Source organism: Squalius cephalus (assembly GCF_949319135.1).
Source record: "Squalius cephalus genome assembly, chromosome: 20".
NCBI classification, from domain to species: Eukaryota; Metazoa; Chordata; class Actinopteri; order Cypriniformes; family Leuciscidae; genus Squalius; species Squalius cephalus.
In genome coordinates this window covers 19,981,268-20,005,274 of record NC_137141.1, presented here as the reverse complement: position 1 = coordinate 20,005,274, position 24,007 = coordinate 19,981,268, and the positions used below count along the sequence as shown (strand labels likewise).

The following is a 24,007-nucleotide window of genomic DNA, read 5'->3' as shown; positions in this document are numbered from 1 at the left end:
TTTTTCACAAAAATAAAGGACTGCGTATATTTTTAAATGTGTTAAGCTTACGTTCACTCAAATGCAAGATAACAGTAAAATCTCAGTTTGCCCTCTCAAACGTCTAAATGAAAACAACAGCAATGCAATCAAATAATGTACCAGATTTGCAGCAATCGATACCAAACGTAAAAATTCCAGTTTTAATTGGCCTAAAATGTCTTGTAGCTGTTTTCTATAATATATGTAGTTTAAGCTGATTATGATATGAATGGCAACATTTTAAGGCCCATTTCAAGGTTTATCTGACTCAAATGCACCTTCACTAACGTTTACGCCTATGAAAAGACTTCAACAGGACCGATAGATACATATGAAGACCACACTTTCCTACCACCACAGGCAAACAATAAATATCCAATACATATCTGTCCATTAAGTTATACTGAATGAATCTTTCATTATTTATCTTCTCAACTGCCCTTTCTGACTTTTGAATTTAAAAATGAGCATTGTTGTGTCGAATAAAAGTGTAGTTAATATTTCCCTTTGTCCTCCTCTCTCAAATCCCGCGTTTTGAATCGGAATACAAGTGTTATCCATTTCGATAAGGCTGTTGGTTAGATATTTCACCTCTCCCACATTGAGAACAAACAGCGACAAGAACAACTTTGGTTTGCTTCAGAATAACATTACCATCACAACCACAGGACAGCATGGGACAGATATGGGACATTCTTACAAATCAGCATTGTGGTTTTCTTTAAAGTCTGTTGTTTTCCTCTTTCATACAACAAAATAGATACTCTGGGTGACATACATGGCTGAGGGCTTTGAACTGATGAGGCCTATTCAGGGCTCTCAGGATCAAAATCATCGCCCATTTGGTAGCTGGAGCCCTGGGTGGAGTAGGAACGGGTCTTCATTGAGCAGTTAGAGTCCATTAGAATGGCCTGAAAAAGACAGATGTAAGGAACATCACCTCAAAGCCTAGTATCTAGAGGGATCTTACTCTACATACAAACAAAGCAAATATACTGTGGGTTTACATAGACTTACTCGGCATACATGAATTTACACAAGCATTATATATGCAGGAGACAATATATCACACACTCGACTGTTGATTATAGATTTGTGAGCACAAAAGACCAGAAACAAGATGCATCATTTGTATAATGTAAAATTCTAAAAATGTTTTACTTTCCAATGCTAATACCCCCCCCCCCCCAAATAAATTATAATAAATTATTATATTTTAAAAAAAAAATATCCAAATTGACAAATAAATTGATTAATAATCAAATAAATAGATATTAAATAATTTAAATTAATGTTTAACCCTCTGGTGCTATTCGCGTGTCGGTCAAAAATGACTAATTGTTTGTTTGTTTTTTTCAATGAATGTACTATATTTTAGTTCGATAATGTTTTTTAGACATTATTTTGTATTTTTAAGGGATTTTATGGTACTAAATGATACTTATGCAGTAGCTATAATTCATTTATTTACTTTTCGAGCATAGACCTAAAAATTAACTTTCCAATATAAACTGTCATAAATCTTGAATGTTTTAGAGCACAGACTTAAGTTGGTCTCTTTTTAAAGAAGACACTTGGCAGATTATTGCTGAAGGGAAAAGTTTATTGTTATGAACACAAAATTACTATTTTCAATTTTTATATGAAATATTTATTTTCCATAACATGTTCTACTCTAAAACGGAGGAAATCAACAAATTAATCTGCTCCAAATTTAAGGTTATTATCTAAAAAAATTAGCTTTCAGTAAGATTTTGTTTGAGTGCAGTACCAAACGTTTCCACTAGATGAAATGTGTTCCTATTCATTTCCAATGAGGAGTACAAGTGTGACTATTTTTTTCAGGACCATTAAACCTTTTCGAAGCATGTCCATAATCTTTTTGTGTTCACATGGCAAGTGCCAAAACCTTTACCAAGTTTTGTACCATTCTGCTGAAGTAAAAAATTTGAAATTAAAAATTAAAAAACGTAATTTTTCGGTCAAATATTGCCAAAAAGCACCAGAGGGTTAAAATGTTATTGTAGCTATTTATTTGTCAATTTGAAAAATGTTTATTCACATTTTTATTTTATATAAGTGGGACTCTGTGTAAATCTGATTGGCTAAAGCTTCCGCAGCTTTAAGACGAACAGAATTTTTACACGACAAATAAATAGTAAAGTATTTAACAACATAAACATAACATTACTGTCTCCATCAACGATACTATTATTTAATACCCGATACAACCACTAGTGCATGACATCATCAACTGTGGGTGGGGCTCGTCTCATTCGCAATATGCCCCTGATAGTGAGCGATGGTGGGTTTATTGCACTGTGATTGAATGAAGCTTTGATAAAGAGTGCGTAAGCACAGAGGCGTACAGATCTGGCTTGTGTGTGTGTGCATGTTAGTGCTCTTCAGGAGCAGTGTAGTGCTCCTCTTGAGAGAGAAAGACCATGATGCTTGGCTTTGATCACGCAGCATTTGAGGGCAAACGCACGAGTCTGTTCGGATCAGCATCACTCTTTGATCTTAGCTTAAGGGCAGTTTTTATTTGTATCTATTATGTAACATAATTTCCTGTTGCAGTCATATTCTATCAGGTCAGTGACTTGAAGTTAGGGATGAAATCAAAAGGAAAGCATATGTGAATGTCAGATAGAGAGTGAAATCATGGTTATTATTTGGAATAATACTAATGATAATAATGAAGAGAATATCAGAGATTATTTGAGAAAACCCAAATAAACCACATCAAAGCTTGCACTTGCTTTCATACGATACATTATTTACAGTTAATTATTTATTATATAAGCTGACACTGAAACAGTTGGACTGTATTCACCAGAATCTACTAATAAATGCAGTATAATGTTTGTTTTAGCTTATCTTAGAAACCCACCAAAACTGCCCATGTGTTAAAGGCAACATGGATGCTTTTTACTTTAATGCATTGTCCTGGACTTTTTGTAAATTATTCATTGGTGCACGGTAATGTTTGTCTTTGTAATATTTAAACGAAATATAATAACTCGCTCTTCCTATGAAGTGACTTACTGTTTTTCTGACTTTTTGAGTATGCTGGCTATTTAAACATTGTATTAACAAACATGCATTTGTTGTGGCTCCATTCTGTAACAGCCATCATCTAATAAATTCCCTTTAGATAAAATTCAGTCCCTACATTTTTTTCTCATTGAATATGAAATTTCACTTTGAAATATGTTACATTTTGGGAGTAAATGGGTTGCAAATTTAAATTTACTCGGAAATATGGAAACGGAAAATAAGCATATCAGCTATAACACTGCATAAATATTTGTGTTTAAAGGTGAGTAGATTGGAATGAATGTAATGTTGAATTGATGAATGACGTATAGTGGGGTCTGACCATCTTTTCCTCATTGGCAGGAGGATTTCGCAGGAAGTAACAGAGAGGAGCAAATAGGATGTCTATAACACCAATGATGGTCATGAGCCAGGGGAAGCCGATGCTCCGCGCAATCGCTCCGCCTGCGGATGGACCTACACAACAGACACGAGTGTTAAATTCCAAGTTGAAATTAAAATTAATTCATGAAAACTAATGAAATCATTTATGATGGCTTGAACATAATTAAAATCAATTTTCATTTGGTTTATTACCTAAAGCGAACCCCATGCAGAAGGCAACATCAGCAATGGCGTAGACACTACCGTACACAGACACGTGCCTCAGATCTACTAGGTAACCCATGATAGGCATCATCGAAGAGTCCACCATACCTGCAGACAACAAGATAAAGACTATTTCTTACAGTGGGGCTGATGTCACAGAAAATACTTCTATTTTGCATTTTAGAGAAGCACCACTAAGTAAGTTATTAACACAGTTCAATAATAGAGAAAATGTTACGCCCACCTGGAGGGCAAAACAAGGCTTTTCCTCCATTGCCCACCAGTCATTTTTACCTGGTTTGTACTTAGTACTAGTGATATTAAAAGACCAAATTCAATATACACATTTTTGATGATGAATACTATGTACAGGCAAGCAGATGAACCCAGAGTGTAATCTCAACGCAGTTTGTCATTAAGCGTTTTTCCATAGAAAACCATTATAAAGAAAACATTTAACCATTTAGCTAATTGCACTCATATTCTAGGCTCATCTGCTCACCTGTTTATAGAATGCATTATAAATAAGGTGTATACTGAATTTGATCTTTTAATATCACTGTTGTAGTTCATTAAGGCACTTTAAGTGTTTTTCACATTAAGTGGTCTAGATTGTCAACTTGCTTTTATTAACTTGCTGTATATGGATCACATCAAGTGCCCAAAACTTGCATTTTGTCCACATATTTGTATTTTTATTCTTCTGAGAAGTGATCTGGCTTGAAACAGATGGAAAATTGACAGGCCTGTGCTGCAGTTCTATGGATGTTTTGCCCTCCAGGTCTCTTGACTGAAAGCTATGAATACTTGTATTAAGACTCACCTATTGCGAATCCAACTCCAAAGTTAGGCACAATGAGTCCGTATATGTCTTTTGCAAAAGGCACCTGTAACACAATTAGAAGAGCTCAATACAGGGCGTACCGCATATGTCTTTAACGTATTATTATGAGAAAACACCAAATACAGTAAAGCATTATGTAGAGCATCAGAACAAGGTTTCTATCCTTCTTTTTAACCCTGATATTTTTTTCCATAAGCAAAACTCCAAATGTGTACTTGACTCTTATCTGAACTTGTTTTCCAGACTAATCTGATAAACATCTATAAGAGAACAGACTGTCTTCCTGCTAAGCAAGATGTGTCCAGGGCAAAGAAAGTCAAAGCTCTAATTTAAAAATAAACCTTCTTTCCAGCCCTCAACAAAGCTAATGGGCAACAAAATATTTTAGGCCTCTGTAATCCACAACACTGTTAAAAATACAGAAAGATAGGGAGTTAAAATATTCATAAGTGTTGTGTGTTCTCTGAGAAAAGTTAATCTTGACATGGATTTAGTCTTGAAGAACTTACACAGAGAATACTGACTCCAACCAGCAGCATCCCTATAAGTGAGCACAGCCATCTAAAGAGAAAGAGAGAGAGAGAGAGAGAGAGAGAGAGATTGAGAGAGAGAGAGAGAGAGAGAGAGAGAGAGAGAGAGAGAGAGAGAGAGAGAGAGAGAGACTGTAAGAAAGATAGTTTGTTTGACCCTTTATGGCTGATGGAAGTGACCAAAGTAGTTTATATAAAAAATTATATACACCAACGTTCGAAATTTACAGTAAATACATTTTATAATGTGACAAAAGATTTCAGTTTCAAATAAATACTGTTCTTCTGATGAAAAATGTATCTCGTCTCCACATAAATATAAAGCAGCACAGCTATTTTCAACATTAATAACTGTTTCTTGAGTAACAAATCAGCATATTATTGTAGAATGTCTTCTGAAGGATCATGTGACACTGAAGACTGGAGTAAGTATGCAGAAAATTCAGCTTTGCATCACAGGAATAAATTAAATTTTTAATATATATTTAAACAGAAAACAATTTTTAAATTGCAATATTATTTCTCAATATTACTGTTTTGATCTGAATGTACTGAATTTTTGATCAAATAAATGAATAACAATTATTTCAAAAACATTAAATAAATCGGTAACACTTTACAATAATGTTCATTAGTTAATGTATTAACTAACATGAACTAACAATGAGCAATACATTTGTTGCAGTATTTATGAATATTTGTTAATGTTAGTTAATAAAAATCCAGCTGTTCATTGTTTGTTCATGTTAGTTCACAGAGCATTAACTAATGTTAACAAATACAACCTTTGATTTTAATAATGTATTAGTAAATGTTGAAATTAACATTAACTAACATTAATAAATGCTGTAGAAGTATTGTTCATTCTTAGTTCATGTTAACTAAGGTAGTTAACTAGTGAACCTTATTGTAAAGTGTTACCAATAAATCTTACTTGAACGGTAATATATATATATATATATATATATATATATATATATATATATATATATATATATATATATATATATATATATATATATATATATATATATACAATTTTAATTGAAAAAATTTGTAAGAAATATTTATGGCCAATAATTTTCTCAATTCAGTCGCCATTGGCAGGTGTGACAGTTAATTTCGGACCCTGCAGACAAGACACATTATGAAAATGGTAAACATGTATACACCTCTTATAAGTTATTATGGTTCATAATAAGCATAGTATATACAATAAATAAACAAACAGTATGCTGAGACGAATGCTTAAAAACACACATACAAAACCTGGTGACAGAAACTCATTTAGAGCTGTTTCAAAACAGAGGAAGCTGATAGCAGAGCGGAGGAAGATAAGGAAAGAGAAGTAGGGGAAAAAACACATTAATTTCCCTCTCCTACCTCCCCATTTTGTGAGCCAAAACGGCAAAGATGTTGGTCCCTATTAGATATGAGATGCTGGCTGGCACGAACGCAACCCCTAAAAGGAGAGAGGAAAGAGAGAGAGAGAGAGAGAGGGGAGAGCTCAGATAAGACGACACAATATCAGTTTGATCTCAAAGCTGCTGTTCGTCTCACAGACGCTGTTATGAAGCTGCTTCTCTCATTCTCTCGCTCCTTCTCTTTCATTAGCTTTCTTGCTTTTCCTTTGCCTGCCAATGACACCTCAATATCCTGTCAGACCAAAGACACTCCCTTGCCAGCTCTCACTCCCCCTGGTTCTCTGCTTTCCTTTCTCTCTTTCTCTTTATTATCTGTCAAATCTTCGTAAACAGCAGGAAAACCGTGAAGAAACCCAGAAGACGCTAACTGTTTAAATTGTATTTTACAGTCTGGAGTGTGAAGGGTACTATAAGGGGAACAAGAGTTTACTGCTTTTAGTACTTTTTCAGTAACACTTTCCAGTAAGGTTTCATTTGTTAACATTAGTTAACTGCATTAGTGAACATGAACTAAGAATGAACAATACTTCTACATCATTTATTAATCATTTACTAATACAATATTAAAATTCAAAGTCGTATCGGTTAAGATTAGTTAATGCACTGTGAACAAACACGAACAATGTTATTAACTAATATTAACAAAGGATGATAAATGCTGTACAAATATACTGTACTGATCATTGTCAGTTTATGTTAGTTAATGCATCAATGTTAACAATTGAGATCTTAATGTAAAGTGTTACCAGGTTTCTGGTTTTTTTACACAATTCTGGAAGTCTGTGGAAAGAATTTGTGAGTTTCTAGATAATGTCTGGCGGATAATCCCTTCACTCACAAAGCTGGAGAGAATTATGTAGATTATGTTTTTAGCAATTATGTAGATCTCACTATAAGAAATTGGTGTCATAAAAAAAAAAAAAAAATTGCAATATTATTGTAATGACAGAAAAGAGAAATATTTCACCCTAAAATTCTCATTACCACAATAAAACTTTAATGAAAATGTTTAACAAAAATGAAAATTTGCATTAATGAAGTTCAGTAAAATAAATACTAACATGATGAACTGCAGGGGTTTATGAGTTGAATAAAAGCTAATAATTAATTATACATTTAAAATAAATAAATAATTTTAAATGAATTATTTTTAAAATATTAAATATAATCAAAATAAAATATATTTTTCTGTTTTTGTATTTTTTTCTAAATAACCACTTGGACATTTTTCTTGATATTCACTCTCTTTAGCTTGTGCCCTGCTAACTTAACATCAATGTACTAATACATGAAACATACTTTAGCTTTACTTGCTGTTGCTCTCTCTTTGTCCATCTTTCACTGTAAATTATGACCTATTTCCATCTTGCCAAAAGTGTCAATTTCTTTGGAAGGACAGGAATTGAAGAAATGTGTAAGTGTGTACATTAACAAGAGGCAGATTCTCCAACCTAGCTGCCATTTCCTAGGACACATCGTCTCCATCATCCAGATGGGCAGAGCCGGCTCCAGCATTGCAATGGCCATGTTAGCAAAACAAATGGAACCTGAAAAAGAAAATGATGAGGGTAAGTGGATTCATCCTCTGAAGAATTCTCTCTTTCTGTCCCCCCTCCGTCAGAGCCCGTTCTTGTCCTTTCTCAGATATAATAAACAGCATCATCTTGCCCCTGCACTCAGGCCACTGTAATTGGAGAAGAGGGGAGGCAGAGACAAACACAGATGTGTTTCTTGACCACTTCACTCTCTCTCTCTCTTTCTCACACACACACACACACACACACACACACACACACACACACACACACACACACACACACACACACACACACACACACACACACAGACTTGACACTTTCTTATCCTTCTCTCACAGAAAGATGACCCTCTTTATTGTGTCAAAACCCCTAAAGCACAACCAGTGTCACACATTAGTCAAATAATTGACTAAATCTTTCTTTACATGTTTCCAAAAACACACATTCTAAACAAAAACATTCACATTTGAACAGATAATATGAATGCAAGATGGTTTATGCATAGATAATAAGGTTTGCAATTTTTATTTTTGATAAAACAGTGGGAATTAACCATTTATTTGTGTTTACTGGCCTGACCTGCTGCGATGAGGATGTATGGATCCTTCATGAGGGTAAATAGTGCAGTTCCTTTTTGGTTCTGGTAAAAATAAATGAAAACAAATATGATTTCATTAAAAAACAGTTTTTGAAAATTACAAAGAAATTTCCTTGAACATCAATGTTCCAATGGAAAACAACAGCTGAGAGACCCTGGTCACCCATGGGGGAAAGCAAATAGAGTCAACGTCAAACGTTCTGGTTTACACAGTCACCCATTTATTCCTATGGGGAAAATCAAAAGAAATGTTCCATAGATTTTGCTATCCTGTATCTGAATTGCAGAATACCACACAAAACGTTTTTTTTTTTTTAATTAAAGCCAAATATGTTGTTTTAACATGTTTACTTTCTTTATTAATTTATTAGGATATATATTATTTATTTATTTGGGGTTGATTTCATTCCATTAACAATCCATGCCTAAGGTCAGGAGCTTTTTTTAATAAAGGGATGTACTTCTGTGCATATAATGCCATTTGAGAAACATCACCATCTTCACCACAGCGGTTCCAATGGAAATTGGCTACTTGAGAGTCACACAAAACAATATATATAATTCCCCATACGCAGTCTGTTCCCTTTATGACACCTCTAAGCGATTAGTGAAAAGATCACAGACAACTTTGTGAGTGACAAAATATACCAGCCTTAACTCTCCATATTGATGTGGGAATTGTGGCATCTCTAGTGCAAAAGCCTAGGCTACATTTACTGAAGGGAGAGAAAGATTCCAGAAATAACTTTAGCTATGACTGTTTTGTCAAAAGAAATAAAGCTTATCAGTAAGACTTTTTTTTTTTCAACGTGATTAAAAGATGACGTGTATAATTTTCTTCAATGCTAAAATAGCTTCTTTCATCAGAGCATAATTCATAGAGACAATGAGTAAACTATTTTTAGGTTGATTTGAAACATTGCTTTGTTTGTTTAAGCATCCTAACAGCAACACTGGTTAAAACATTGGCGTGAATTTGGCGACGGCGTTACTGTTTGTTTGTTTGTTCAACCAATGGCAGATGGGGACCGTTAGGCAATCTATGTGAAAACAATCAGTCATTTTGATGTTAGTGACACACTTCAGCTTTAAATGTGACAATATATTTAGGATATTTCTATCCAAATGTCCGTAGTGACTTTTCCAGAGCAGTCACCAGGCAACGACTGACAAGTACTCCCCTCATTAAATCAGCACTTCTTTACTCCACTTCAGTGCACATACTGCTCCTCTGTGGACATGTCATCCCACTCAAAACACCCTGTCACATTCAGTTGTCCTGCCCTGCGAATGGTCTCATTAATGATCACAGGCCCCAAACAATTAGTTGTCAGTCACTGCTATTCTTCCCCATAATCCTGTTGGATATTGACACTCGAGGGGGCTACTGGTTAAAGGATCTGTCTTATCATAACTATTACCTGATGTCCAAGCATTATTAAATTGATTGATTATTTGAGATGACAGGTCCATCACCTTCTGGCCATAACTGTGCTATGATGACAAAAGCAACTGACCTTTTAACAAATGTCAACATTATGTCACATAAGCTTTTCTTTGTCAGTGTATATGAAATTAGTTGAGAGCCTGCAGAACGACATTTGTACTCTAATCTTTTTGTTCTTTTCCAGAGCAAAATGTGTAGCTTCACTTGACTTGATTACTCTTTTACATCACTAACTGACAGATATGTTACATAGCAACATTTCCCTTTAGTTTTCTGTTTAAGCTTATTTATTGCTGAAAAACAATGGGTTAAATTCTTCATTCCTCATGAAAGAAAGATGACACAAAAAAAACAGATCACCCAAAGAAAAGTAGCTACACATACACACACGGTCTGTAGGGGCACTTGGGGTCTCCGTAGTAACTGATACCCATCAACACCACTGATCAAAGTCAGACATGCTTTGATTGGATCAGCCACTCCGTTGTACAATTCCCATTACTGTGACGCAAACCAAGGCACACATAACTCCTAATACACCGACCCTCTACACACATTGCTATCAACATGCAATACAATCTACACAGACATACACTGTAATCCATATAATCCATGATATTGAGGTTTAAAATACCCAGCGTGAGAGACCCAAACTCTCCTTGCAAATCATTCTAGTCCTGTTACTGATAAGACTAGAGCAATCACAGTACGAAATGCACATTATCCCCAAAGCTTCTCCCATTTTGTGCCCACAAGAGGAATACCATGTAAATATTCAGTGGGCATCTTGTTGAGGTTACATTTCCCCATTAAGGTTATAACCATCAGCACTTATAAAACAGAGCCCAAGTCATGATTAATAAATAGGCTGTGGTGATCTATTGCTAAGTCATAGTAAGTCTCTTGCTCCGGATAAGTCATTTTGAATCCCAAAATATCAATGTAGATAGTGTTTTAACAGTGGAGTTTTAAATCCAAGTATTGACACCTAAACACACATTCTTAATTTTCTCTCCCACAAATCCTTTCAAATGTAGAGCTTGACCTTTAGGTGATTGTTTTATCTAATACTATACAGTACATCACTGCTTAACCCTCAAAAACTAGTGTTGAAAAACAGATGGTTAAATCAGATCAGGAAAGACGGTACTGTACTCACCTCTGGTTCAACTTTCGATGGTTGAAGCACAAATAGCTGCAGAGCTGAGGGGAAAACGCACACGTCAGATATGAAGCAAATATTGTTGAGCATCAGAAACTCTGTTACAATGAGTTTCTGTCACCAGCATTTAATTCCACATGTGTATCACAATAACATGAAGGTTTGCGACTGATTCCGTCATTCCCATTGTTTTGAAATGCTGGAGAGATTGATTCACTCACCTCCATCAAGCACCGCCAGCACTGCCAGGATAAGGAAAGGAGCCGTCTTACCGACAAACTCATACATGACACTGCCAAACGGAGGGCCAACTGCACAACATACACACATATACAGTATATATTAGTCAAGATAAATGACTCACAGACTGCAAGCACTGCACTTCAAACTTAGAATCTTTACTTTGAAAACTGTGACGTTGCCAGTATGCTTTGAATCATCAGATGCCACAAGTCCAATACTAATTGCTCTGCAGAACAGGTTACATAATCAAGGTTAGCAAACCACAGTAAGAAAGTGTTCTGCAGGAACACACCCATTTTGAGTCTGAACTATTTGGATGAATATAGTTTCATAGGTTTTAATAAAAATGATTGTGCTCCATTTTTTCTGTTGCACTCCACTTGATTATGGTACAGTATGTGCACACTTTAATGACAACAGACACATTTAATCAGTTTTGCTCTTATCCAGTGGATCAATTATGTAGTGCCATTATGAATAAAACAATGATCTATCAAGGATTAAACATCCTGTAACAGTGGTTAAAGCATGACACCATTAACAGGAAGCACCAGGTTCAGGCCCCACTCAGGGCATTTCTTCGGACCACTGCTCCTTTAAAGAGGGCACTTAAAGTTAACTCCCAATTTTTAACTCAGAGACATAACTTAATGCATAACCCCCAACTTAACATCTCTCTTTTTTCTCTGTATGTGCTCAAAGGAGTAAGATTAGAATTAGGACTCTATCACAATCTCCAGCGGTACCTGTGCAAACCAAGTACTGCAGAATATGGATCCTAAACATACAGTACACACCCAAAACTCCCATGGCTAGTCCTCCCAGAGCAATTCCAATAGCATTTCCTCTTTCCTCATCATCTGTGTAGACACTTGCCAGCATCCCCATACCTGCATAACGACATAGAAAAAGTTACAGAGGGTAAAGGTCAGCCACAAAGGGCAAAATGTCCTGTAGCTTACTTCAAGAGATTATATCAACAATATTCTTTTGCTTTTTCACATTTTTCTGAAAGTAAATGCTCATTTTGAGTTCTGTGTTCAGACTTTTTCAAAAGATTGAGGCAAAATTGATTCCTTAAGATGTCCGCCCTTTAAATTCATAAAATAAACTCAATAAATAATGATCCGTACAATGAAAGAACAAATCAGGAGTTGCAAGAGTCGGTTATAGTGTAATCTAGATCCAAGGCTGTACACATCTTTCAATGGAAGCGGGGTCCATTGTACACCGGCACCTGAACACCATTAACATTAACAGTGGCTTTATGCATGCAGAGTTCTGAGAACATCAAAGTCAAATGCAATTTAGTGCACTCAGGTTTACAAATTGTGCACTAAATAAGGTATCATTAGATATTACATTGTAGCTTTTGAAATCTAATGTAACGTTGCACAGAATCTGTTACCTGCCACAGAAGAACAGGAAGAGCCGACACCTTGTAGAGATCTGGCCAAAAACAGCAACGTATAGCTCGAGGAAAACGCAAACACTTCACACAGGGTAAAACACAGACAGAAGAAAGAGGAAAAGAAGTTTTATTATAGAAATATAACACACCGGATTTAAAATCATGCATTGCATAAATATATGGCATCTTCTTTTCATAAAGACACTTAGATGTGAGATTGATGTTAAAAACAACACTAGAAATTGTATGTACTCACTGAGGGTAGAAACAAACATGATGCAGAAACCAGCAAACATTGGGATCTGGTATCCTATTCTGCAATTACAGGTAAGAAATAACATTTTAAGACATTTTTTTTTTAAATTTGACCACAAACATTGAACTTGAAGTGAGGAAGCTGTGTTACATATTGCAGTGCTGGCATCTCTCATAAGTAAAATTAAGATGTAATTATATTATCTTATAAATCATGTTTTTTGTTTCGTTTTTTTGCCTCTGCTTCACATCTTTTGAGTTAATTTAACCTTTTGTGTATCACTAATAGTGTTGCACATTGCTGCAAAATATTACGGCTGACTGATCCCAGGAGTTTGCAAAGCTCTATTGGGATCTGTTCAATGCAGCGGTGCCGAATTAAACTGGTCTGGCCAAATCTGAGCATGTGGAGGGGTGACAGGGCATGCACGAGTGATCACACAACAGCTGGTCGCTGAACAGCGGCAGAAAAAGAATTGCACTGCAATATTCGCTTTACTTACACTCCATTTACACTCACTGCACACACAAATATCATGCAATCTCATGCTCTTTTTGAAAGAAATGCTATTTGCTGTACTTTCAAAGTTAAATGTGTGTTTTGCCATAACACACCTGTTAGTTAGGGGCCCTATGAAGGGGTTAGTGATTAGTTGTACTGTTGCTTTAGAGGCAAACAACAGACCCACTCTCACATTCTCGTTCAGAAGCTGGTCATCTGCTTTGGGGCAGTCTGACCCATTTTGAGGGGGTGTCCCAAAAGTAGGGGCCGGGGTCATTGGGCCAGCATTGCTCATCTGCGGGGTGAAGCCTGTCAGGCGTGTTGTGTTATCGTACAAAGACACAATGCTCTGGAAGGTGCCAGATGGGGAAAGAGGGGACACGGAGTTATTCCGGACCACCTGAGCGGCCTCGTCATCCACGGTGTACAGGTAGCTTGGAATAATAGGCACTACAGAGAGAAAAGATAATAGATAATAATAACAACCATAAGACAGAGATTAAACCGATTGACCGATTTGTTTAAATATGGTCTTAAATGATATCTTTTGAGGTTTCACAGCAGCCTAAGAAATCCAACTTTGTTGTAGCCTACTCTTAAAAACATAATATTCAGGAAATTACTAATCAGTTTTTGACAGCTTGAAACGCTACCAACGATAGATAACCTACCATTTGCCTGAAAAAAGTGAAGTGCAACGATTTATCTAGCTGTGTTAGACCACATTTGACCTTTCAGGTGGGTCCGTTGAAAGCGTTTGACATTATCCTGTGTAAATAAATAACCCACAGGGACACCGTGTGCGATAACGCTCGAAAGACTCTTCATTCAACACTTGTGCCAAAGAGCGACAGGTTCAGTTTTCGCCTGGTTCTATCTGTACATGTACACAAACATCATTATTCAACGTTCCCGTTTCTTGGCTCGCGGACGTGAGAACAAACACAGACAGTTTAGCGCGCGTCACTGTCACATTTAATGAGAATGGAGCACTGGCAGCGCTCGAGGACATGATACCTTAATTCAGATCAACTGCTGCCTGATGCAGCCGACAATTTACACTTTACAATGGGAAACAAACGTTTAGTAGAGATAAACGCATTTTATTTTCTATCATTAGCGTATTAGCAGATTTATCATTTTACTTTTGATGCATTTTTTCGAGCAAATAAAGTTTTTGAAATAATTTAAATCAAACAATTCATTAAAATTAGTACTGCAAAATTGCTTTAAAATGAATTATTAAAGAAATAAAAAAAATGTATTTATTTATTTTAGAAGACCCAGCCTAATTTCCGTTATTTAAAAATAACTGATCGTTTTAATTAGGCTACGTTATTTTATTTCTATCCACTGTGAATTATTAGTTGGTTTTGCCCAGTTCTCTATTTTGACAAAGAAAAAGTAAAACAGACGTGCAGTATTTAACATTTCTATACGTTTGAGTTTCGTTTGAATTCACAATTTTACAATGTACAATTTTATAATAACAATGCAAAATATATCAAATTAAATTGTAAGACACGTGAATAGCCTTTTACAGATATTTTTTATTCATTGTGTCAGTAGACTAATAAGCCTATGTGATCATATATTTTATCACAAAAAGCAGAGTGGTCCCATTGAGGGATGTTGACTTTGCATCATATGTGTGCCTTCACATATAGGCTAACAGGTGTGAGCATCAGTAGCACTTACCGACCACCGTCAACAGCATGTTGTCCAACAGCAAAGCAATGAAAACGATGAACAGAATCAGCCTCCGAGACTGCCTTTCTTCTCTTAGCCATGTTAATAAACTAAAATCTCTAAGAGCATCAAATAATCCCATTTTTATTAAAATCCAATTGCCAGAGAGCGAGCCAGAAATCCTGTAACAGCAAGAAAACGACTGTCAAAAACCATCAAAATCGGCTACTTCAGGGGATGATTCCTAATATGAGAGAAATACGGCAAATATCAAAGTAAAAATAAAACACATTAAAACAATTATGCTCTGAAGCTTTCTGAAAACAATAAACTATACCAACAATATTGTTTTCTTTCTTTGTCATGCTTTTTCTAAGTCTGAATATTGTAATGAACAATACATTCAGTATGGTTTTAATTCTTACCTTATAAGCACATTTGCACTGAGCTTTGCAGTCAGATCCCGGGTGAAAGGCACGCTGGATGGATGCGTTAGTTGCTCGACTGCTGTTTGACGTCACGCTGTTTCTCAGAGAACTCAAATGGGCTGTGCTGCTGTGCCACGGACGAATAAACCGTCACACAAAAAGAAGAAAGGCGGGAGCACTTTATTTAACCTATTATAACTTCTACTTAATTTCATATCAACATAGCCTATGCTTTGAAATCTTATGAAAGTTCTTTAAACAAGTGGCGCTCACCGCATCTGGACGTCATGGGTTGAGCTTGACCTAGTCCAGCACCTCTGTGTGAATCTAATGGATAGAGAGGGACAGACAGAGTTAGGGTGGGGTTAGGGTGTGGTTGGACCTTCTAGCTCCACCTAATACGCCCAAATTACATCCAGGGAGTATAGGAGCTGGACTTCAAGGCTATATTATGTTAATATGAACATAATATAGCCTACATGTGCTGTAAGACTGCGATGATCTAGCCAGCTTGACTAGCGTTAGGAGGTTATCTACAGAGGGAAATTTGCAAACAGTTGATGAGTTTAACATTATATCGCTCGGATATCAAGTTTCCACGCATTTTGGGTGAAATTAGCAGCCTTCTCTTCTTTCAACAGTTTTACAACAGCGTCATCTTGTGGCGTAGGATGATATAGGATGTTTTACATTGGCATTTGAAAGATGTTTTTATCTAATTTGTCTTACAGAGGAAAGGTGTATTTTCTATGATCATATGTGATGATATGACACATGACTGCTCAAACTAGCTATACCAAGAGTTCGATTCCTAAGGAATGCATAAACTGATCAAATTTGTACCTTGAATGCAATGCAAGTCGTTTTGGATAAAAGCATCTGCCAAATGCATACATGTACTGTAAATGTGTTTCTTGCGAATAAATCCTTTGACTTTGGTGCAGTTAGCACCAGCTGAGGAAAATCACATCCTTTATTATGCTTCAAGAGAGATGGATACCGATAGATAGGCCTATTTTTGCAAACAGGAATAGAGAAAGGTGATGCATTGATCAGAGGTGAAACATATTACATTCTTTATTATTTGGCATTAAATAAACAAACAAACACTGGACTATATCATCATATTTTTGTCAGATATATTATGAATAGCCATATAGGGTTATAAATGTCAGGAATAAATGGATTTGCTAAGTGACTTACAAGTGCATTTCTGATAAGTTACATATCTAAACAAAAAATAAACAATGTCTCATGCAATTTTCCCAATAATACAGTCATCGAAGTGACACTTCTTTTGGCTCAAACAGTAAACAGGAGTGCATTCATCATTCTGAGCCTATTTCGTCTACTTGTTTATCACAGTTTTATACTGCAGCATGACTGTGGTCCATTCCCCTTCAACCCACTATATCAAACTGGCAGTGAAAGACATTACCATCTTCTACTGAGAGTGGTTATGCTTTCCTGTAGTAATTTCATGTGCCATTAGCAAAGCCACAAAACCACTGCCTTCAGTTACTGTTTAAGTCATTGTGTATTCCTATCTTGCCCATACTAAGAAACTTTATGCACCGCCTGTAACAGCTAATAATTTGGAATTGGCCGAGTTTGAAGGCCATACTCATGATGGCCATGCCCATGATAATGAACAGAAAGGTAACCATGAAGTACTTTGGGTGTTCAGGCACAATATCACCAAAGCCAATGGTGGTCAAGGTGATGAAGGTAAAGTAAAAGGCATCAAAGTGGTTCATCTGTGTCTCCCAGCGTCTCAAAATTTGACTGCAGACGACCATGTATGCGAACACCACCAGCAAGATGACCAGCAGAGGGACGTTAAAGCGATCCATCTTCTCTCCGATGCCGGTGAATAACTTGGAGCTGTTTATTGGGGAATCCATACGGTCAAGGTCTGTGCATGAGAAGGATTTTGTCATAGACTCCTTAACCCTGAAGCTCTCCTTAGCAATAATGCGGTCAAAGGTCTCTTTGTTGGTTCGAAGCTGTGAAGATGTGCGTCTGAGGGAAGACTGGGTTCTTATCACCTGATGAATGTTCTTTGTCTCATGCACCACAACATGGTTGAAGGTATACGTGTTGTCAGTATCATCACCTTGCACTTGTTGGGGAGGTGATGACTTTTCATGCCTTTGAAGGCTCCATGAGCGATGTGCCATACATCGGCTGAAGAACAGGCTGAGGCAAGTGTACGCTTTAGAGAGGAGAACAGCTAAGATATCGCCCACATCTGAGATGACCAGCAGCATGAGAGGGATGCCCACCATCGCATACAGGATACAAGCCACCTTCCCTTCATAGGTCACTGGATACATTCGTCCATAACCTGTTATACAAGAAAACAGAGCAGGACTGAGAGTTAGAAAAAAAAAATTCTTCCATAATTTCACTCATTAGACAACACGTTTCAGTGCTGCCACCTGCTGAAGGTCTTTATCAGTGCATGAGTAATGCAATTGCAATGCAAATACTGTATAAGTCTAAGCAAAGCTCTGTACATACAACAACACAAATAATAGTAATTATTATATTCTTAAGTACATTGTTATTATTACTATTATTGTTAATAATATAATTAATATTAACAGTTATTATTATTGTTGTTGTTATTATTAATATTAATTTTACATTTTGAAAAATGATTAGATTATTAATTACATTATTATTATTATTTAAATAATGTGATGGCCTAAAAAGGGGTTCTCATTAGATATGGCAATGACTTAATTAAGATATTAGTTCAGTATGTTACATGATTGCTATATTTTATTCTATCAAGTATTTTTCTATGAAAAAAAAGAGTAAACTACTGTTGTTTAAGTTCCCCATTCTGCATGCAGTCACATAAATCCCTCTTCAAAGCACCTCTGCCACTATTAGGCTACACTATTTGGAAACTCTTCCCAAAGTTCAATAACCATGCACGTTTGTCTGTCCCTTTTTGTCCAAGTATCAAAGCCAAATATTTAAACAATTCAAACCAATTGAAAATATTAAGTTGTTCAACCTGGAAAAGCATCTGTAATCATTTTGTCAGAGGACAAATAGGTCTTATTGTTGCAGTTGCCATCATCACCTACCATTTTTCATCAGAACAAGTGTCAGAGCTGCTGATGTCAAAAAGAGTAAGACACAGAGAAAGAAAAGATTGAACTCATCAGTCTCAGCTGCTTCAAAAAAAAACAATATTCATTAAGGTTAGCTGCTGAGATAACCAAAGATACGCCCTTCCTAGATAACATGGACATCCACAGCAACAGACTGCTGCGTTTGGCACTTTTGTATAATGCTTTTCTGTAAGATGTCCTGAAAGATACAAGTTTAAATTCAATTAATATCTGAGCTGTGGTTAGCTGTGATTTACAATTAGGGTTGAAAGGGAGAGAGATTTCTTCCACAGTCGTGTTTAACAACAAAAATGTACCACTGAAAAAGTGCTGTTTGTGATTCTGTATAATAAATCATGATTTTACATAATGGTTTATTGGAAATTGTTTCACTTTATTAGCCTGTAAATCATTAGTGCATAATGCAGGACTCTGCCCCATCTGTATTGCTTGAAAAGTGTCTGAAACTTGTGTTTCCCATCTATGGTCACAGTATTTTGATTATTCTAGGGACTTTATTAGGAAAATGTAGATGATAAACTGTAGTATGTACTTGTTGATAAACTGTTCTCTTCATGTTTTCCTCAATAACGTGCATCCTATGAACATGACTACACTTATACGGTGGCTACATGTCATTACATTTAATAACTTAATGACAATTTAAAACAAATTATATATCAATATTTGTGTTTAAAATTCAATCCGTAACAGGAATGTGAGATCTTGATCATAAATTTCAATATATGCTGGTCTGGCAGGCTAAGTGCATAATGGCAGAGGACCATAAATAACCTAATTATACAAAAACCTAATGTATGATCTACATCCTTTATGGTTTTTGTCCATTGCATGAATACTGCACCACACGCAAAATATATATTTTTAATGTCTTAGACCCTCCATCATAGGGGTCTCACTCTCATCCAATTTACAGTGTAAAATTTACAATCACTGATTTTAATGATATGGAAACACATTTCTTAATGAAAAGAGAAATGTTCCCACACTGTGAAAAAAAAAAGTTGCTTCCTTAAAATTTTAAGTACAATCAAATTGGATATTTCATTTCAGCTGAAAAAATAGTTGAATCTTGTAGCTATAACTTGTAAAAAAATAAAAAATAAAAAAATAAAATTATTGAGTTAAAGCAATGTAAAAACATTTGTTGTCATAACTTTTTGATCATATCATTTTTACAGTGCATATTCTGCTGTTATTCGGCATATAATTCATTTAGGAAAATAACAATTTTCTTTCCTGGCGACACCAGTTTTCTGTCTTATCATGGTAAGGCTGGTTACTGTGGGCAACAGAGAAAGAGATAAAGCCAAAGGTCAGAACTTCTCATGCAAATAACAAACTCAATGGTGCATTAAATTCAATGGCAATTTAAACAAACATACAGACTTAAAATATCCTGGAAAACTTTACAAACTTTGTGAAGTCCCAGAAAAATAACTACTCACCTAAAGTAGTGAGCACTGTACAGCAGAAGAAAAGAGAATTATAGAAGTCCCATTTCTCCTTGTCATCTGTCCTCTTTATGTCATCATAGAATTCATTCAAAATATTTCTTATCGACTCTTCCCGTGTTGAGGAATCTAATTCAGAAAATGAAATGAAACGAGAAAAGAAATTAATCTTGACCTTAAAATAATACCTTAAAATGAATACCTTATTTAAAAAAGTAATAGGCTGGCCTATATACATATTTACATTGCAAGTGTGTATTATTCACATTTTCTAATATCATCTATCATCAAAATACACAGAAAAAATAATAATAAAAAATACAGCCTACATATAGGCTGAAATATGTTAAAAATAAATCATTTCTATAAGCTCAAGGAAAGACCTGAGTGATTCTGCACTGTCTCCAATACTTTTCGCACCAGTGCATCGATCTGTCCCGAGTCATTGTAAGTCCTCGTCTTCTCAATCTGTTGAAAGATCTGCGCTCCTAAAAACGCATATAAAATGAGTGATAAAATGATGACAACGTGAGGAAACAAACGCCAAAACTGTCTCGCGCATATCCTTTTTGGGTCTGACTTTCGTTCTTCTTCCACCTCCACGGACATGTCTCTCAGTCAGTCAGAGACTCGGTAATGGCTAATCCTGAGATGAATCTGTCCTCTCATGGCAGTGTACTGAGGAGCAGGATGGTCACCACCCCGCTGCAGAAAGAAACCACAAACCTAAACTGCCTGTTCAACCGTATGTTTAATAGCTCAAACAATGACCTCACCTCTGTATGCTCGCAAACATGCCTCGTTCAACTTTTTTTAACCGTGATAGCCTCACAATGCAGATTTAAAGGTCCCGTTCTATGTGATCCCATGTTTCAAACTCTAGTTAGTGTGTAATGTTGTTGTTAGAGTATAAATAATATCTGTAAAATTATAAAGCTCAAAGTTCAATGCCAAGCGAGATATTTTATTTAACAGAAGTTGACTACAAAAAACGGCTCGATTGGACTACACCCCTCTACTTCCTTCTTTAGTGATGTCACTAGAACCGTAACCTCCGCCCACAGGAACACAGGCGTATTGATGGCGAAAAGTCAACAGACGTGGTTGATGTTTATCTAATCGGATACCGCAAAAGTTTAATTCGAAGTTGTTAGTTTGCTCTGTCCATTTCACCACGGACTGTTTTTCTAACCTGGAATAATATCAAGCAGGCTTCTCTCAGCGTTTCATACTGACGAAGGGGGCAATTTCAACTATATTCCAGCAAGCGGTAAGTAGTGATTTACTATGAAGTAGCGATCAACTTCACATCGTTCGTTTCTCTTAGTAGGATGAAAATAATCTTACTTAAACTGTGATTAATATACAGAAAGCGATCAAAGAACAATCCCTTTCCAGTCGCCCAAGCTGCTGTCCGTGACACAGCGCGAGTTTATCTGGACACTTGCCAAAACTCGTTATGAAATCAATGACGCTGTTACACTGCACAACGAAGCTCTTACTGTATTTATATGCCTCATGTTTGCATTGGTGAAATCATTAGTGAGAGTGCAGGAACTGCGTTGCAATGATAAGATCTTTCACGCGATCAACAGACTGTCATCTGCTCAATGCTCATCATCACTGCAACCTTTTATGTGATGGTAATAGATCTAAATACTTAAAAAACTTCTCATGATTCGTTAATCCCGATAGCTGTAATAGTAAAAACGTATAATAGCTGTAATAGTAAAAGTTTTCCAGATAGTTCCACATGTAATGCCAGATATTTCATATGCAAGCATGTCAGCCAATCACAGCAGAGGGCGTTTACACTGAAGTCTCACAGCAGACACGCCCCTTCAAACAGGGTGTTCAAACCAGGGAATGAAATCAGGCTAGGAAATATGCCTTTTATTTCTAAATTATAACAATTTTTGATCTAAAAAACATACTAACATTATAAGGGCACCCCTGGAAACATTATAAAATAATAAAAATAATCCATGGAATGGGACCTTTAACAAGAGACAACAAGCATGGGCTATTTCTGCTTGGAGGAGCTATGGGAGCGACAGGTGGGGATGGGTGAAATTTTAGCCTGGATGCCAGGGCTCCACGAAACTTTTATTGTCCACAAGAACATATGTGTAAACATTGTTTTGGGGTTAACAGTTGTGAAGTGATGTGTAAATCTATATTTTCGTGTTGAATATGACAGTAAGCTAGGCTACCTGTGTTTTGGGGAATTGCTCACTGTAAACAACGCTAACCAAAGCTAACAACTTTTACTGTATTTAGCATTGTGCATATGCATTAGTTTGAGATATATTGGCTAGGCAATAATTTAATGAAGGAATTAATTGCCACTCATAGCTATATTATATATGGAAACAATAAATACATTTGTTGGCTTATAAAAATATTAAAATGCTCATCATCATCATCATTTTGCTAGCTGTATACCGGGAGTGATCAGTACAGTTTTTGTTCTCAGTGTCTTAGCATTAGGTGTGGCCTTTTAACAGTTTCTTGACATGTCTGAATTATTTATGACCATGCTGCCATGCACTTATCCACTGCACTTGACTCTTATGCATCTTCAGTGTTTCACCTATGAAAACTTCACCGGATAGCCTAATAAAGATGCACTTGACGGGTCACTTATAGCTAATTATAGCTAATTACCTGCATGTGATGCTCTTGAGGGGAAGTGGCATCATTCAGCATACAAGACTACACACATATCATGGAGGGGTCAGCCCTATGTTCCCACGGCCCTATGTTCCCACATTTCTAAGAATTCTTTTTTTTAACGATTTGTCTAAACCCCAGTTACGGGTAGGTTTAGGGGTGGGGTCAGGGGTAGCTCCATTTGTGGGAACATTGTGTAAACCCCAGTTATGGGTAGGTTTAGGGGTGGGGTCAGGGGTAGGCCATTTGTGGGAACATAGGGCTGTGGGAACATAGGCATGCTCCCATCATGGACACCTCTGCTCTCACTTTCACTTAACATCAAACTGAATCGTAAAATAAAAGCAGTGTAGTAGAAGACCACAGAACCCATATAAAGAAAACCATGCTACTGTATTTGTATATACCTGGCTTTGGCAGCAGTCAGAAGCTTTGAAAGCTCCTTTGTCTGGTTAATGTTCTAATTGAGTAAATATTTATGCAGAAAGCCATGTGTTTGCCACCTACAGATTCCAGATCAGCTACTGGACAAATGCCTGCCTTGTATCAATGGTTCAAGCTGGTTTTGGTGGTGTAATGGTGTAGGGGATATTTTCTTTGCCACAGCTAAGAAGAGCTGTATTGTTGCTGACGATGTCTATCCCTTTATGACCACAGTGTACACATCTTCTGATGGCTACTTCCAACAGGATAACGCAATTAATTCACTGTACTCACTGTAAATTGCTTCCACAGTCACCAGATCTCAATCCAATAGAGAACCTTTGGGATGTGGTGGAACGGGAGATTTGCATCATAGATGTGCAGCCGACAAATCTGAAGTAACTGCATGATGCCATCATGTCAATATGGACCAAAATCTCTGAGGAATGTTTCCAGCACCTTGTTGAATCATGTCACGAAGAATTAAGGCAGTTTCTTAAGGCAAAAGGGGGTCCAATCCAGTAGGTGTACCTGATAAAGTGTCCGGTGAGTGTATAGGTCTATCAGATAT

The 24,007-nt window shown here is 36.4% G+C and overlaps 2 protein-coding genes across 2 annotated transcripts; both read right to left on the bottom strand.

The window, feature by feature from the left end:
• Positions 1-743: 743 nt before the first annotated feature.
• slc18a2 (solute carrier family 18 member 2) lies at positions 744-16,060 on the bottom strand. Its single transcript, XM_079852727.1, has 17 exons — positions 16,011-16,060; positions 15,735-15,864; positions 15,319-15,491; positions 13,734-14,070; positions 13,120-13,178; positions 12,861-12,944; positions 12,250-12,342; positions 11,431-11,520; positions 11,207-11,250; positions 8,582-8,642; positions 7,916-8,011; positions 6,424-6,502; positions 5,020-5,071; positions 4,490-4,553; positions 3,655-3,774; positions 3,401-3,534; positions 744-932 (listed from the first exon to the last, which is right to left on the bottom strand). Exons 3-17 carry the CDS (start codon positions 15,449-15,451, stop codon positions 828-830), a joined length of 1,551 nt encoding a protein of 516 aa, XP_079708853.1. The 5' UTR covers positions 15,452-15,491; positions 15,735-15,864; positions 16,011-16,060; the 3' UTR covers positions 744-827.
• A 1,165-nt stretch (positions 16,061-17,225) lies between these two features.
• kcnk18 (potassium channel, subfamily K, member 18) lies at positions 17,226-20,997 on the bottom strand. The gene is made up of 3 exons (XM_079852734.1): positions 20,724-20,997; positions 20,335-20,469; positions 17,226-18,084 (listed from the first exon to the last, which is right to left on the bottom strand). The coding sequence occupies exons 1-3, from the start codon at positions 20,947-20,949 to the stop codon at positions 17,252-17,254; spliced, it is 1,194 nt and encodes a 397-aa protein (XP_079708860.1). The 5' UTR covers positions 20,950-20,997; the 3' UTR covers positions 17,226-17,251.
• Positions 20,998-24,007: the final 3,010 nt, after the last annotated feature.

What these genes read in the sequence shown, in the direction of transcription:
- slc18a2 (XM_079852727.1), bottom strand. Translation starts at nt 15,451, where the DNA reads ATGGGATTATTTGATGCTCTTAGAGATTTTAGTTTATTAACATGGCTA. An exon ending in CATCGAAAGTTGAACCAGAG is followed by an intron (nt 8,643 to 11,206) that starts GTGAGTACAGTA and finishes TATTTTTACCAG; the next exon opens with AACCAAAAAGGAACTGCACT. An exon ending in TGGAGTTGGATTCGCAATAG is followed by an intron (nt 3,775 to 4,489) that starts GTGAGTCTTAAT and finishes TGTTGTCTGCAG; the next exon opens with GTATGGTGGACTCTTCGATG.
- kcnk18 (XM_079852734.1), bottom strand. Translation starts at nt 20,949, where the DNA reads ATGTCCGTGGAGGTGGAAGAAGAACGAAAGTCAGACCCAAAAAGGATA. An exon ending in GACAGTGCAGAATCACTCAG is followed by an intron (nt 20,470 to 20,723) that starts GTCTTTCCTTGA and finishes TTTCTGAATTAG; the next exon opens with ATTCCTCAACACGGGAAGAG. An exon ending in TACAGTGCTCACTACTTTAG is followed by an intron (nt 18,085 to 20,334) that starts GTGAGTAGTTAT and finishes CTTGTATAACAG; the next exon opens with GTTATGGACGAATGTATCCA.